We start from the raw sequence: 17,284 nt of genomic DNA, 5'->3' as shown, positions 1-17,284 counted from the left end.
TTGCAGCCAACATTCATGTCACACACATTCCTTCTGTGTTAGTGGTACAAATGACATTCCAAAATCAAAAGAAAAGACAAAATATATGGGTCAATGACGTGACGGGATGTTTTTTTTTGTCCAAAGGCCTTAATAATAATAAAAAACAAAGGTATGTCATCCAATGTATGTAAGTTGGTACAACTAGATCTCTTTTATTGAATCCAAAAGGTTTTAATTATATTTTGCTACATATAAAGGTATTTTAAAGATTTTGAAGTGTCAAAAGGTCATTCGGTTTAACCATCCAAAGGCCAATACAGTCATTTCATTTGTGATTAAAATATCTTAAAATGTAATAAATGTAAATATTTTTTTTATTCTGGCATGATTTTATAAAATCATATATCAACAGAGCAAAATAGTATTAAAATTATTTGTAGAAGTTGTTGCTTTGTTATGAGAATGTCTGGAAGAATGAATTTCATTGATGTCATTTGGAGTAACCGATATAAAGGGACCATTTTGGATCAAGTCATGCGGTCAGTATTATGTGACAGGATGTGACATCATTCAGACACCTGCAAAGGACCACATGATGGTGAAGCAAAGTAACTAACTCTCTCTTAACTATTTGAAAAATTCATATTTTCTCTTGCTCATACGCATGTCCCGAAACATCAGGTCATTCAGTACAACCGCTGTAAAACATGGAAAATGTTGTAATATTTTAAAAACTTGTATTAAACATAAAATGTTTGATTGTCCTTTTGCTAGCTAGCTAGATATCAGCCTGTTAGCAGTGTTTGAAAATATCTTCATTTCGAAAGTTTGGTTAAACCGAATTACTTTTTTGGTGACGAATTTTGTCCATCTTGTAAAGAAAATACAAAAGCAGTGTTAATTAATTATAAAAAACACAATCTCATTGTTAACACTTAATAAAACTTCAAAATTAATTATATCTACATTATGTTTTTTTACACTTTTAAAAACCTTATTTCGTCACTGACCCATATGACACAATGCATGAAGAAAATTAAGCCTATTTCAGGAACTATTACAGCTTATGAAAATAAAATATATTATTAAATAAATAAATAAATAAATATTATTGCATTATTTTTTTGCATTTAAATCATCACAAATTTAAAAAAGTACAAAAAACTTCCCAGATGTATACATTTTTTTTTTTTTTAAATAATATGGTTAATAATTAGCATGAACACTTAAAGCAAAATAGAATTTCTTATTTCTTTATGTTAAATGCTATTTATACTAAGTGCAAATAGAGATAGATGCTATTTACAATGTGGAAAATAGCATTATTTTCTTTGCAATGTAAGTGTAAATATTGGTTAGATGTTATTTTTACTTAGTGAAAACTATTTGCATTTCAGTGCATTGCAGTATACAGTATTATAAAACAGTATGTAGTAACAACATATTTAGTGCATATGGTTACATTTATTAAACAAATAAATGGATGCTGCCTTATTGGGACATTACTTGTCCCTGTCCATAAATCCCTCCGCTATAACCCTGCAGACAAACACTTTATTCCCGCTATTAAATATCCTTTGGTTTTATTTGAAATAAACGCCTCTCTGATCTGATATGCAAAAAAAATAGTTGAATATATGGAAAAAGGTGGATTCATTTTGTTGGTTGCACAAAAGAGTCAGAAATTCTCGTCTGAAATTTTCACACGTGTTTACACACTGCCTCCAAAACTTTCGTGAGTCATAAAAAAATTCGATTGGGTTCAATTTTCTGCATTTTTTGCATCCGTAGCAAGCATTTTGAGAGATCTGTTGGCAATTCAGAGCCACCGTACAAGCGAACACCAAAATCCTGAATAAGTTGATCCACTTTGTCTCACAGCACAAAGCACTGTATGACAAACAAAGAGCGGAATACAAAGAGATGGAATATAAAGATAGATTGTGCCAGAAAATTTCAGACTTTAGTCTCCATGCTACTGATCCTGTTATCAGCAGGATTTCTTTTGTCATTTTCTCTCAATCAGACAATGTGGGCAGAGTTACTGTAAATAGCCTCTGTCAATGAGGTGGTCTATTTGCACTTTGTGTACAAGACACTGTTTCTTTATTTTGATTTTAGGATTCCATGTTGGGAATCCAACATGTTTCATTGGAATCCCCTTATTGGATGTCATCTAAATTACAAAAATATGAGCAAAACAGAGATAGAAATTAATCGTTTGACCAGGACACATTTTTCCTCTGTATTTAACACTATATTGAGTTTAAATCCAGTACATGCACACTCTGTAGAGATGCGCCGTTAGCTAAAGCACAGGAGACAAACAACGACAAAAGCTGACACATGTTTTTCCCTTTATAATGCAGCTGATCCATGATAACCAAACTTTGCTCATGACTGTCAGCAGGAGCACAAGACTCACCCTGTGCTCTCACAGCTGCTCCTGTAACGTGAATTTAACAGTTACCCAACATATGTACAAATATCACCCTCATTTTTCAAAAGCGTTTCATGGTACACATTGGGCTTTGTCAGAGGCTTCCTGTTTACTGTGGGGTGAAGTCTGTACCTTTCTCCAGGGTGCGGAGCAGGCTGTCGAAATGCTGTGTTGTCTCTTTATAGTCCCTTTCGATCTGCATGTTTTCATTTGAATCAAAAAGCTTCGAGTCTCGGCTGTCTTTGAGAAAGTCCTGATAGTGCAGTTGAAGGTTCCTCAAAATCAGCTGATACTCGTCTGACTTCATCGTCTTGAACTGAAACACAAGTGGACAAACATATAAACCCATAGCTATTTTCAAATTCAAAATGGTTATATTTGACGAGAATCTTAATTTTGTCTTTTGTCCAAACTTATTCTCAGATGTTAAAACAGTTAAATCAAGTCTTCTCTTTAATTTGTTTGGGAGAGCCCTTGAAGGCCCTTTTATTCAATAAAGCAATTCTCCTTGTTTACTGACTGTTTCCTAAATATAACTCAGTGGATCTGCAACTGAAAATCAAGTTAAATCCCATCTTGTTTACTGCAGAACTAGGGTTGGGACATGATAAACCGGTACAGGTTTTAGTCTGTCGTCTCTATCGGATTTACATGCCGGGCCATAATGAAAGCTTTTCATCTGAATGTGTTTTTAAGCCTTGTGGTTTAAAAAACAAGTGATTTTGTTCAAGAGCAATAGAGTGGTGCAGGGATAATGTCAAAACCTGGAAGTCTAATATGTTGTTTGCAATCACGTGGTTCTGAGCTAAATACCGGTGGAGGGCAAGCAGTGAAAATTAGAATGGAAGAGATGGAGAAAAGTCCTTTCTGTGCTGGTTTAGAAAGGTATAAACAGAAAATCACAACATATGCTAGACGTGATCTTTATGTTATGAAGAGGAGCGACTTTTCCACTGAATTGAAAGACTTTCCTGCCATCGAGGAGGCAGATATAGAGAATGTAAATCTGCACGTTCAGTTCTAGTCTGGGTTTGTTTACATCGCGCTGCCTTTCTGCTAGTGAAGTTAGGGCAGTATTTTTGATTTTCTGTCGTGATTGTGAAAAATTTTGCCATTGTAGGTCATTTATGCTGAATCGAGAATTCAACAGGAGTTCACATCATCGTTCAAAGAAAAAACTGGACGGTATAATACAATTGTTGAGGAGGTTGAGGAGGTGACGGGAAGACGCCGTATATCAAATCTAATAATGTCACTGATTTAACCCACTCCCTATCACTCAATAAAATAATCACACAGCTGAGTGTTTTTGTGTTGTCTTTGTTGTTGAATCGACGTCTGTCAGCTTGTTAAACATTTATTTTTTTGGCCATTTTCTACCATATGGCTGAAGCAGCAGCGTGACACTGTTCTCATGGTAACCAGATCAACATTGTGAACGGAATACTACAAAACTGAAGTGAAAACACCAATTATTATTCAATGGGATAAAATAGCTTATCTTCCCTGCAAACGATACCATGAAGAATGTGAATATTTAACCAAGTCAAAAACAAATAAGGTATCCATATTCATTTCAGTATCAGCAAATGCAAAACTCTATTAAAGGCGACAACTTTTAAAGTTAAAAAACGATATAAGTTATAAAAAATGGTATAAGTTATGTAAACGATATAAGCACCTTCTGGGTTCTCGATTTTATCGATTTTAGCAACCCTAAATGACGCAAAACATACAAATTTTGCGTTTTTGATAGGATTCCTATATAGAAAAACCAGTCCCTGCCCTCCAGACTCATTCGCACTGCTGCTGTGACGTCATGTGCAAACAACCTATTTTCCACTGGTTCCTTGGTGGTTTTTTAATTTATAATTAAAATAAGGTTTGTGGTAAACATAACTTGATGATACATATACGTTTTATTCTACAATGTGAACAGCAGACCTTATTTTACTCAAAAAAAAAACAAAAAAAAAAACTCATAAGACCCCATAGGAAAATCTCAAGGGAAGCAGTGGCGAATAAGAGTGTGTTCACATTTGTATTTCGATCCTCTTGGTTCTTTTGGTCCAGACCGAAAAAAGAAAACAATACAAGAAAAATAAGAACAAACCTTAAGATCCTAAAAGAACCTAAAGAAAAAAAATAAGATTTTGCAACGGAACTTAAACATCCAAAAATGCTGTGTTCTGGGCTAAATATGCCTGTTGTATGTGCGTACATAGGATGGTATTTTGACCAGCTGAGAACAGAAGAGTGTATAAAATGTGTAAAGGAGTTAAAACAGCAGCAGGAATCCCTCTGTCACACACACAAACGAAGATCTGCTGCAAAGAGACGTGGTTCTGATGCCTGTACCAAACTGTGATGGGTAACATCGTGACTATGACCAGAAAAAAAAAAAAAAAAAAAAACAGGTATGCATTCTGCTTTTTTAGGGTGTTTTTGGTTCATTTAGATATCTTTGGTCTGTGTTGAGTTCATATTTCAGTCGAACCGCTCCAGAGTTTGTTTGGAAGCGGACGTGGGTCTTGCTCCACTTGTTTGGTGGGCACCAGGTTTTGGATGGCAAAATTAAATGAATTAAATTAAACTAATTAAATTAGTTCCGTGCTAATCAAACAATCTTTCACTGCGCTTGACTGAATCACTTTTGTTAATTTAATAAGAATAAATGTATATTTAATTTGCACAGCGAAGACTATCGCTGCGTCAGAAATCACATACTGTCTGAGCAGCTACTACATATGAATTTCTATTTCAATTGTTTAAAAAGTATGTTCTATATAGTATGAATGAAATTCGGATGTACTACATCCGCAATGTTGTTACCGTCATGTGACTTACCAGCGTCAATTGCGTCACTACATTGCCATTCGCTAATCCCCTCCCGTGGCCTCATGGGATAGTAAAGAACTGTTTCACATACTATATACTATGGAAGTCTTTGATTTCAGACGCAGTGTATGTATTGTTTTTTTGTACATTTAATTACTTTACAATTCATGTCATTTATTTCCATGTCTAGTGCTTGAAGGTTTTTCATTTGTGTCTTTGTTGTATTGTAGTTTTTTGTCCTATAGCTTTTTTTGTGCCTATTGCAATTTCTGATGTCATAAAAACTTTATTTAAAGCAAAAATAACATAAATGTGACCCTGAACCACAAAACCAGTCATAATTCGCACAGATATATTTGTAGCAATAGCCAACAATACATTGTATGGGTCAAAATTATCGATTTTTCTTCTATGCCAAAAATTATGTTCCATGAAGATATTTTATATATTTCCTACCGTAAATATATAAAAAAATTATTTTTGTGAGTGGATATGCATTGCTAAGGACTTAATTTGGACAACTTTAAAGGCAATTTTCTCAATATTTAGATTTTTTTGCACCATCAGATTCCAGATTTTCAAATAGTTGCATCTCTGCCAAATATTGTCCTATCCTAACATACTTCAATAGAAAGCTCAATTTAAAAAAATGGACCATTATTACTGGTTTTGTGGTCCACGGTCACATATTGTATATATCTCGCGAAATAATCAGCCAATACATTACCTCCAAATAAGTTTCATAAATACATTTCATAATCACTTATTTGTTAACTTAATAGCTCAAACATCAATAAGTGACTAAATGACATGAATAAAGCAGAGAACAGACCATAGAGATGTTCCATGAGCGGATGAGATGGATGTCTTTCATCAGGTATTGCCAGGACAGCAGACTCCTGAGGTCAGCGTGCAGTTTCTGCCACAGAACCAGTGTCTGCTGGTGACCGGCCTCCAGACTGTGAGAAACATCAACACAGCGGTTAAACAAAAACTGTATCAATGATACCAAAACAACACAGGTAGGCATTAAAGACCAATGTTTGTTTAAAGGACTCCACCGTTACAGTGCCGTTTATATCATTTACCTGGACACACTCTCGACAGCCTCCTTGTTGACGGGCGGGACCAGGAAGCAGACAGAAGGTACGACGGCCTCGTTGCCCGATCGGTGCAGAACCTTCCACTGGAAGGGCTGGGAGTTATTGACGAGTGCGCACTCGTCGCCCTTATGCATCGTGATCTGTTATGGGAAACAGGGATTTAAGCATGCAGCACAAAGCGCCGGCTGACCATGTGTAAGAGCGAATGGGACTGCGTCTACCTCCATCTGTTTGAAGTCACACACGGACTGGATGGGCAGTTTGCCTCTGAAGGGGGCGGTTGGGTCTCGCGGCTTCAGCTGGATGACCGATTTGGCTCTCTTGTTCAGGCTGGCGATGTCAGTCTTAAACTCGTTCAGCTGCTCTCTTTCCTCCTGTGTTGAATAAAATAATGATAAGATGATAAGATCTATTTAGTAAATCTTTGCAGTAAGCGATCACTATCAATAACCGTACATCCGCAAAACAAATACCAGCATTACAATATGTACATGGTAACACTTTAGATTAGGGAACACTATTCACTATTTATACACTAAAACTCACAACAGCGTCTTGGAGTAAATCCTCCAAACGAGTGGCAGTGGTGGTGCGGTCACACATGTACTTCTTCTTCATGGTCTCCTGCATCTTCTTCATCCTCTCCTGAGCATCTCTCACATCAGCAAAGAACTTTTGGTAAAACGGATGATGGAGGTGGAGAAAGAGAAGAGTACCGTTTATACATGATTGTCCAACAAAAAGTTTTGCTGAGGTAAAGAACGTGGTTACATTATATTTGACGGACATTTGATGATGCTGTACCTGGAAGTATGCAGTGTTCTCTTTGAGATGAGTTTCAATGCAACAGCACACTTGAAGGATCCAGCTCCACTGGGTCTGCAGAGCTGCGGTGAAGGCCTGAAGATCCCCAACACAACACATATGTAACAAATACAACTTACTGTACACTAGCGTTCAGATGTTTGGGGCACTAAGTTTTTTAAGTCAATAATTTTATCCCTTAAAACACAACATATTTATGCCTTAAAATAGCTTGAATGTAACTATGAAGTGGTAGGCCACGTAAAATCTCAGAGCGGGGTCAGCGCATGCTGAGGCACACAGTGGGCAGAAGTCACCAACTTTCTGCAGAGTCAATAGCTACAGACCTCCAAACTTTGTGTGGCCTTCAGATTAGCTCAAGAACAGTGCGTAGGGAGCTTCATGGAATGGGTTTCCATGGCCGAGCAGCTGCATCCAAGCCTTACATCACCAAGTGCAATGCAAAGTGTCGGATGCAGTGGTGTAAAGCACACCGCCACTGGAATCTAGAGCAGAGACGTGTTCTCTGGAGTGATCAATCACACTTCTCTGTCTGGCAATCCGATGGACGAGTCTGGGTTTGGCTGTTGTCAGGAGAACGGTACTTGCCTGACTGCATTGTGCCAAGTGTAAAGTTTGGTGGAGGGAGATTATGGTGTGGGGTTGTTTTTCAGGGGTTGGGCTTGAACCCTTAGTTCCAGTGAAAGGAACTCTTAATGTTTCAGCATACTAAGACATTTTGGACAATTTCATGCTCCCAACTTTGTGGGAACAGTTTTGTTTGACACAGAGAGCCACATCTCAGACAGCACGATAGAGATGCTGCACAAGTAGAACTAATCACTCTCTCATTAATGCATTCAAATAAATGTAATCTTACTGTGTTATTTTCTCTATCTTTGATTTAGGAACAGAACGAACAGAAATAGTAAGAAATGTTACGAGACATTTAATTTTGGAGTAATATCACTGTGGGCAGCACCACAACATAAGGCGACCAGAGTTCGAGTCCCACTTCAATGTCAGGGCTTTCTCAAGCCAACATTAAAGTTTATATTCAACCTCTAGTTTGCAGTATTACTGTTTTTACTGTATTTTTGATCAAATAAATGCAGCCTTGAGACTTCTGTCAAAAACATTAAACAATCTTACCGACCCCAAACTTTTGAACAGTAATGTATCTATGATACTTATGTGATGTAAGAAGTGTAGTTCATGCCGTACCTCAACAGTCTTCTTGCCTGGATGGCCATCGTTAATGAGTCTGTCTCCAGTGGCCTTGATGTCATTGACCTTCTTCTCCCTAAGTTCCAGTTCTCGCATGAGTCCCTGAGGAATTAATTAAGCCATGAAGAGCACTTCAAACTGTAAAATATCCTCCATTTACACGTCCAACTACAATAAGCAAAAAGTCCTGGAACAATCCATTTACCAACCAATCAAAGTCAAAAAAGATAAACAGATAAACAGGTTTATAAAATGCTCTACACTTACTGAGTAGTTCTCTTTCTTAGCACCCATGTTGGTGTTGCGCTCACTCCAGTCGTAATTAATCTCCTCTTCCTCTTTGTCATTAAGCCACATCAGTTCCTTGGTGGCAGCGCTGACAAAGTTATATAGCTGGTCAAGATTTCTCATGCGGGACTTGGAGGAGTTCTGGAGAGAAGAAGTATACGGTATATGTTTAGATGGACGTGCACAGGCTTAACGATTTTCAATAGCTACTGGTTAGAACGCTCACCAGCAGTTTGCTGTACTGCAGATCCAGTTTGCCCAGATATTCTCTGTATGTGCCTTTACTCACAGGTGAGAGTTGGCTCTGAAATACACAAAGAGGTAGAGACGTCAGATCTAAAGCTCTTTAAAGTAAAATTGTACATTTGGTTATTCAAGTCCAATTACAAGTTACAACACACATTGTTTCAAAGCAGCTTTACAGTAAATCATAATGTTAATGTTTATAATATCTTCTTGCCTTATAACCATATTTAATAGATTAGAACTGGGCGATATTATAATTTACGATTTTGCAATGATATAAACATTTGCACAACTAAGATTTGCTATATGGTTTATATCGCTTTATGCGATATTTATATATATCTCTTTAGTTGCATAATTTGATATTAATGATTAATTCGTAAAAAAAAAAAAAAACAATTAAAAAAATAAGTACCTCATCTGCACGTGCTCGCTCAATCTTAGCCTTGAAGTCCTCGATGGTTTGGTGAAGACCTCTGTGGCTGCCCACCTGAGATTCCACAGACGGAAGATCAATGCCCCACTCGGCAGAATCGATCCTGCGCTGGTTCTCCTCCACCCAGGCTAACAGGTCCTGTGCGTAGTGGAGAGTGACCTCGTCGAGCTCGGGTCGCGCGCGTTGCGCAGACTTCTGGGAAACTTGAGTGAAGGTGACGCGAGAAGCAGTGCTGACACTGGACTTGAGCCTTAGATTGTAGTCACTGCGTAAGTTCACCAAGCGCTCATGTAAGCGGTAGACCCTGAAAAAAGAAAATCACAAGTCATTCTTTTTCCTTGATGTTTAACAGTGAGTTTGATTATTTAAAAGACATCATTTGTAATATTTACATATGTAGACTGACATTCTTTACTGGAGGAAGGTTTTCAACTATAGTAGTGCCAAGAAACATCAAATAGACTCACCTGCGATACATCTGCTCTGCCTGCAGGTGGCGCCCATCTTTGAGAAGCTGTACATCGTTAAAGAGGAGACGGATCATGCCATCGGCTTTGTCCAAATCTCTCTCCACCTCTACCGTGTGCTGCGGTTGTTTACCCGCATTCAAGAGACGAATATCCTGCAATAAAAGGAAACGAGGAAAGTCACTATAATAGAAGTCAAAGCCTTCACGGCAAGTTCATAGTTCATGGTCAAATTTGCATGCATTTTGTAGATTCTGCAGAATATGCTCTCACCGTCTGCAGTAGAGACTCGGTCTGGTTGATCTGTTCCTCACACATGCCTGATTCTATCTGCACTTTTTTGACAATCTGTTGGAGACGCTCTAGCCTGGAAATGATCAGAATTTGCATACAAATAAACTGGCAGTTCTTGGCCAGAAATATAGCTGCAAACAGCCGTTAATGGGCCAAGCACAAAGAATCAAGCAAGAAGTAAAATCAACAGTAAAATATAGCATACTTTATTGTAATTAGTGACATTTTAATATTTTGTTCAGTTATAGCAACACCAACAGGCACAATCACACCACTTTTTTATGTGTCCTCAGAGTGTGCCCATAAAAAATTTGGTGTCATATTTGGTGAAAATATCTCATTTCGTTCAGGAGTTATAGGAATGTATAGCTATGACTACATAAAAAATGACCCATGCATGACTTTTATTGCATTTGTTTGCCACTTACTATAAAAATTTTGGCATTTGGGCTTTATTGCATGGCCAACAACCTACGTTTACAAATTTTCTATGGTGGTTTTTTCTCGATTGGATGAAGATATTCGCAAACGTTGTTTTAACATGAAATAGCAACATTGCACAAACCATATGCCGAAAGCTAACATGTTAGGAATCATTGGACTCAGAAATGATGCCTCAGGTTATGCTTGTGATAACATGTACCACGTTTGGTCAGAATACACTAAATCATTGCGGAGATATAGCCTCATGTCCAATTTGGCGCGCTCTTCTTTGAATTTGTTTGTGCGTTATTTGAGAGCATTGGTTGGGTTTATCAAAAATAAGCCAGCATAGTCTGAAGATGATCCGATTTCATGAAAATTGGAGCAACCGTCTAGGAGGAGTTAGATTTTTTTTTTTTTTTTTTTTTGGCGGGAAAAGTTTCATGATGGAAAATGAATCAAGGTCTGGTGTACGAAGGACTATCACACATACAACTGGAAGTGAGTTTTTCTCAATAGAATTAAGGGATAGGATTTTTTTTTTTTTAAACTAAAATAATACAAATGAGAATAATATATTACTTGAAATATGAAATATGAAATTACTTCATACAACCACTAAAAATCACCTGTATGGTTAAAAGTAATTGTAAAAAAAACATATCAAGATAGTATGCATCAAGAAACTCACAGTTTTCCACGAAGAAGCAAATGCTCTAAACGATATGGGTCAGTCATAAAGGCCATTTTTTACAATCCAACAGCATGCAAGACTTTCTCCGAAATGCATAAAATCATGTTTTTCTTGTTATAATCCTGTCATGGGACTCGGACAAACCAAACTACAGCCAGGAAAAAGTTGTTGTGGCGCTTGGTCAGCCATTCCGCAGTCCAGCCCATAAAGGATCTGTGTGCTGCATATTACTCTTGTCCAGCAAGAAGCAACATTGTCTTGTGACAGGGGATGTGTCCTGTTTTAGATAATATTCCCTCTCCTTCTAGATGATTAATATTAATAACCGTTTCGTTCAATTTCATTTACTCCACATCAAAAAACCCACAACATTCCTTTACATTCGCACTTACATTATTATTAGGTGTCCGTTTTGACTACCTTACCTTAAAGATGTCTACAGTATATATAAATGATGTCTGTTGTGATTGGCTAAACAATTTGCATGCAAAACTACCATCACAGTTCACGCTGTCGTTCATTACGGAATTGCTGAGGTATTAATATGTAACATAGGCAGTCGTATGTTTACGAGAGCTTTAAATGAATAAACAATAATGAAAATACAGACAAAAAGTGTTGTCATTTTGTGAAATAATAGTGGAACATGTTAATAGTTAATGTGATGAACTAAAAATCACCAAAACACCAGCCGATTAAAAGCCACTAAGCAAAAATGATGAAGAAGAGTGAATATAAAAGCTCTGTCTGTCAATGTCACTTTTTAATATCTGATATTTTGTATCAAATGCATTGAAATTCAAAATGCTGCCAAATACATTTTGGAGTCACATTGAGATCTGGTAGAGATGCATCCTTCTCACGCAGCTCTTATTAGCCTAGAATGCCCTTCATTGTGTGTTATAATGGCTGATGTAATGTCAGTTTTCGAACAGGCATACTGTCCTATTCTAGTCAGGATCAGTCATTCCATTACACACCCATTACATTCACAATGACCATGAGACAAAGCTACAACAAAACTAAGACTGCAGAGTGAGAGGTCTGTGTTTTTAGACATGTTCCTCACCTCTCAAACTCGATTCTGAGCAGTCTCTCCCTCTCCAGAATGGCCACGTGAAGACGCCCCCATTCCTTCTCAACATCAATGGGGTGGTAACCAGGAGGAACCTTAACCTGACCAGCTTGAACCGCACTCTGTGGGAAATTTGCAGTACATCATATTAACAAAGTAGTAACACATAGAAATAAAACACTTTGACATGATTAATTGGTCAAATAAAATAATTTGGTTTCACTATATTTGAATAGTCCACTTTAGACAATCTACTAAATATAAGTAACTTTGCAACTACATGTCAACTAGCTCTCATTAGAGTATTGGTAGGTTTGGTTAGGTTAGGTTAGGGTTCAGGTTAGTATAAGTTGACATGTAGTTGCAAAGTTACTTATAGTCAGAAGAATGTCTAAAGTGGACTACTGAACTAAAGTGTTACCAGCATCTCATGTTACATGTTTAAATCTCCAAGACTGGCATTATGAATTCTGACATCCTGTGTACAAACCTCAAAGGACTGGTAGAGGTGTTTGGAGCGGCTCTTGTCGGACTCTTTGGCGGGCAGCTCGGTTTCTTTAAATTTCAGAAACTCACGCCACAGAATCTGCAGTATAATTAAACAAGCAAACCAATAAATAAACACAGATGCTGGAATATTCATATAGTGTAAATTGTGCAAGACACAGTTTGACCTTGATCATCAGCAGGTACATTTGATGGTTCAGTAAGCATTTGTTGAAAGTACCAACTCTTTGTTATTCACCAAACATGGAGTGACAAGACTGAGGATTGTTTCACAAAGCTGGTAATATAAGTACCTTCCCTCTGACTAAGATGATATACACATTACACAGCCGCCCCACCCTGATGAGACAGAGCCATGCAAACTCAAACAAAGACGATCAAAGGCAGAACGCCTGCTCTTCAGGATGTGGTGTCATATGACATGACTCATGCGCTGCAGAGAACGTTTTCTTCCAGTAACATGCCATCAGATGAGGAGGATAGAGTTCTCCACATGTTATTGACAGTGTTTGCACCCTTAGAAAAAAGGTTCAGTGTGGTTCAATATAGAACTCTAGGGTTCTCAACTCAATTTTAAAGGTGCCATCGAATTGAAAATTGAATTGACCTCGGCATAGTTGAATAACAAGAGTTCAGTACATGGAAATGGCATACATTGAGTCTCAAACTCCATTGTTTCCTCCTTCTTATATAAATCTCATTTGTTTAAAAGACTAATCTCAACATAACACTGACTGTTACGTAACAGTCGGGGTGTACGCCCCAATATTTGCAACGTCTGGAGCAGCACAGCTGAATCATCAGACTAGGTAAGCAAGCAAGGACAATAAAATGGCAGATGGAGCAATAATAACTGACATGATCCATGATAACATGATATTTTTAGTGATATTTGTAAATTTTCTTTCTAAATGTTTCGTTAGCATTTTGCTAATGTACTGTTAAATGTGGTTAAAGTTACCATCGTTTCTTACTGTATTCACGGAGACAAGAGAGCCGTAATTATTTTCATTATTAAACACTTGCAGTCTGTATAATTCATAAACACAACTTCATTCTTTATAAATCTCTCCAACAGTGTAGCATTAGCCATTAGCCACGGAGCACAGCCTCAAACTCATTCAGAATCAAATGTAAACATCAAAATAAACACTGTACTTACGCGATTAGACATGCTGCATGACGAACACTTTGTAATGATCCATTTTGAGGGTTATATTAGCTGTGTGAACTTTGTTTATGCAATGATAGAGTCGAGAGCTCAGGAGCGTGAGCAATTAAAGGGGCCGCAACCTGAATCGGTGCATTTCTAATGATGCCCCAAAATAGGCAGTTAAAAAAGTTAATAAAAAAAAATCTATGGGGTTTTTTGAGCTGAAACTTCACAGACACATTCAGGGTACACCTTAGAATCTTGTAAAAAAACGTTCGATGGCACCTTTAAAGAACCCTTTATGCCAAAAATGTTCAATACAAGGACAAAAGTCTTAAATGATTGGATAATACTTTCATGCTTAATGGTTATTTAATGTTTTTCTAGTGATAAAGTATGTTTGCAAGCTGTTTAATTCATAAAACTGAAGTAAAATGAAAAATTAATTAAAAGAAAATGAATTACTTAAAACTAAATCCATAAAATGACACCATGATGTGAATCCCTATATATACAGTATGAAGCACCTGACAGAATCCTTTAAGGTTTTATATAGAACATTTTCTTATAAAAGAGTGTTGTTGTTGTTGTTGTTTTTGCCAGGCTACAAACAAAAATAAATTACTTCCCCAAAAATCTACTGTCACACTAATTAAAAATTAAGTTAAGTTAGTTGAATCCCTAATTTAATCATTACTAAAGTTAGTTACTTCCCAACACTGTGTGCATTCTCTTTACATGACCCTAAACACGTTCCCGCCCTGCTGAAAACACTAGCTTAGGTCGGTATAAATTTCTTTGCTGGTCAAGGTTAAACTAGTTAAGACTAGTTAAGACTGGGGTCCAGTATCCAGATCACAGCATATGCTGGTGACCGAGCTGATCGCTTAACCCAGATAATTCTACAGAAAACCCAGACAGTGTGCATCTCACAACAGATAATGAAGACTGCAGTTCATTCAATAACTGTATAAGAACACAGTAACTAGTAGCAACCCAAAACACACAACAGCAGACTTTTCTCACCTCAATCTCCTCATAGCTGCTGGGAAACTTCCTTTCCTCAAAGATGAGTATGTGATGTCTGATCCACTGGATTAGAATGGTGATCAGCTCATAGTATTCCTGCCAGCGCAGCTCCAGCTCCTGCAAGCGGGAACAAAAACACACGAAAACTATTCAGGGGAGAACAGGAACGCTCTTTTGCCCCTGTGCTAAGTCACTTATCACATTCTCTCAATTAGGTGTCAACAATCGTAGCCTTGTCTGATAACAGCATATGAAGGGAGGGAGGAATCAAAGTACCAAAATAGCTGATCCAGATGGGTTTATTGATAGTCTGTGACACAGCTCACATTGATCATTTCATTCTCATGATAGATTCTGATGGAGTGAAGGAGGAATCAAATAAATCACATTTGACAGCAACCGGATCCAAATCCAGATCACACGACGCCTATTACCTATTTCCTAAACCATCTATCTATATTAAGGGTGTAAACATGGAGGTGACGTAAGAGCCTTCTGAATTTTTTGACTATGGACCAGGATGAGGGTCAAAAAGGGTCTTGATTCACCATATTTGAATGTATGCGAATGACAGTCATATTAAAGAAATGTAGGCAAGATTTTGCAGGCAAAAAGGTCCATTGTGCATTATCAATAGTGTAGCATTTCAAGGCAGTGAATTTGAATGACCATCTTGAACGTAAGAAAAATCTGCAATGGGAAATTTTTCACCCTCACACAAAACTCCAGAAGACCAGGATTCCTAGTGAAATGACGAGCAACATAAATGTGAATCTTTAGTTCCCACTTGCTGTAATTGTGTAGAAAAGAACAGCATGAACATTTTGCTAAACTTCTCTTTTTGTGATGCACGAATTTAAGAAAATCATGAGGTCTGGAGCAAAGCCATAAATGATTGTGAGTACATGATGAACATCTCGTCATTGTCAGAGAGACTGGACACTGATGCTATTTAGTAGTAGTGTGGGAATAGGCAATGGGAGGGAAGCCTTAAGAAACCTCATTCATAAAAATGCTTCATTAGTTTTATTAGATTTGGTTCGACTGCATATTAAGGGGACTATGTGCTGACTGCCTGGAACTGGTTTGTTAAGCAGCAATTACATCATTTGAAAATGATGAGGGAAAAACTCACATTGACTTTGACGCCGTCCTGGACGTCTGGAACTCGTGGCATAGCGTCGTAAAGGGATGACACATAGGTGATTATGGACTTCTCATCAGGATGAGGTACATCCACATCTGCAAATGAAAAGAATTGTAGATCAATCAGAATTAATTGTCTCATTCAGTGTGTGACATGAAGATGTGTGATTGTATTTCTCTCTTGTGACCGGGACTTGATTTTGTCCATCAGGAATTGATGGGGTTGTTTGATTGTTTTCAGTGCACACGTTATCAGAAAAGAGAAGCAGTTTTGAGGCGGAGATTACGAGGGAACATGATTTAAAAAAAAAAAAAAAAAAATGATGTGCACAGATAAATTATTTATAATAAACAATATTCCAATAAATGCAATATTCCATAAACATATGAATTGTCAGTTTTGATTTTATGGTGACCAGTTTATAAAAAATTCCATTTAAAGTGAAAGGGTTCACAAACTTTTGGACACAAATGTCCCAAACTCAATGAAAGATCAACCTTCAAGCTTCAAGGTTGGGTGTTAATATCTAAATTTCTTCAATACAAGCTTATACCACTTGATTTAACATTACCTTCTGGGTCAAGCAGTCTTGTGACCCCAAGTTGTTGCTCTGCCACTGAAAATGCCTGTTCCAGGTTCTGCAGGTTGGATTGGTGGTACACTCTGGACATGTCGATAAGCCTGGGCCTGGTCAAATGAAGAGGAACAAACCCATGAGGATCAGTAAGTAAGTAAGTGTGTAATAAATGCAGCAGAAAAAGTTTAGAGGACCTATTATGCCCTTTTTACAAAGTCTTGATTTTAATGTTGATGTTTTTGGGGTCTACTAGAATAGGTTTTCATGCTAGATTTTTCAAAAAAACACATTATTTTTCCCATATTCTCCATTAATGCAGCTCCTCTCTTCCCGGTAACACTCTGTTTAATTCCTGTTTCTCTGAAGCCCCCCCCTTTCTGTAAAGCACAATGTGCTCTGATTGGTTGACTGGACCATTGTGTTGTGTTTGTTCAACCGCTCATTTTGGAAATGTCCCGCCCTTTACCATAACTGCGAGTTTCAACACATTACTAACCAACTCAACCAGGCCCCGCCCCTTTATTTTGAGTATGCAAGTATTTTTCAATTTTAGT

At 37.5% G+C, this 17,284-nt stretch overlaps 1 protein-coding gene across 27 annotated transcripts in view; it reads right to left on the bottom strand.

The window, feature by feature from the left end:
- plecb (plectin b) overlaps nt 1–17,284 on the bottom strand; it is a 188,396-nt gene that overhangs the window by 19,359 nt on the left and 151,753 nt on the right. For 18 of the 27 annotated variants that reach the window (XM_067400119.1, XM_067400128.1, XM_067400150.1 and 15 more), the window contains 18 exons: nt 16,725–16,840; nt 16,142–16,248; nt 15,004–15,123; nt 12,808–12,903; nt 12,312–12,439; nt 10,105–10,198; nt 9,832–9,986; nt 9,344–9,668; nt 8,909–8,986; nt 8,662–8,823; nt 8,392–8,496; nt 7,168–7,263; nt 6,910–7,035; nt 6,585–6,737; nt 6,349–6,503; nt 6,093–6,219; nt 2,555–2,738; nt 2,408–2,428 (listed from right to left, as the gene is read on the bottom strand). In XM_067400119.1, coding sequence (XP_067256220.1) covers nt 2,408–2,428; nt 2,555–2,738; nt 6,093–6,219; nt 6,349–6,503; nt 6,585–6,737; nt 6,910–7,035; nt 7,168–7,263; nt 8,392–8,496; nt 8,662–8,823; nt 8,909–8,986; nt 9,344–9,668; nt 9,832–9,986; nt 10,105–10,198; nt 12,312–12,439; nt 12,808–12,903; nt 15,004–15,123; nt 16,142–16,248; nt 16,725–16,840 — 2,348 coding nt within the window. The remainder of the gene's footprint in view (nt 1–2,407; nt 2,429–2,554; nt 2,739–6,092; nt 6,220–6,348; nt 6,504–6,584; nt 6,738–6,909; nt 7,036–7,167; nt 7,264–8,391; nt 8,497–8,661; nt 8,824–8,908; nt 8,987–9,343; nt 9,669–9,831; nt 9,987–10,104; nt 10,199–12,311; nt 12,440–12,807; nt 12,904–15,003; nt 15,124–16,141; nt 16,249–16,724; nt 16,841–17,284) is intronic. The other 9 variants (XM_067400139.1, XM_067400180.1, XM_067400273.1 and 6 more) reach the window with 1 other exon arrangement.

Source organism: Chanodichthys erythropterus, chromosome 2 (genome assembly GCF_024489055.1).
Source record: "Chanodichthys erythropterus isolate Z2021 chromosome 2, ASM2448905v1, whole genome shotgun sequence".
NCBI classification, from domain to species: Eukaryota; Metazoa; Chordata; class Actinopteri; order Cypriniformes; family Xenocyprididae; genus Chanodichthys; species Chanodichthys erythropterus.
This window is presented reverse-complemented; position numbering and strand designations above follow the sequence as displayed.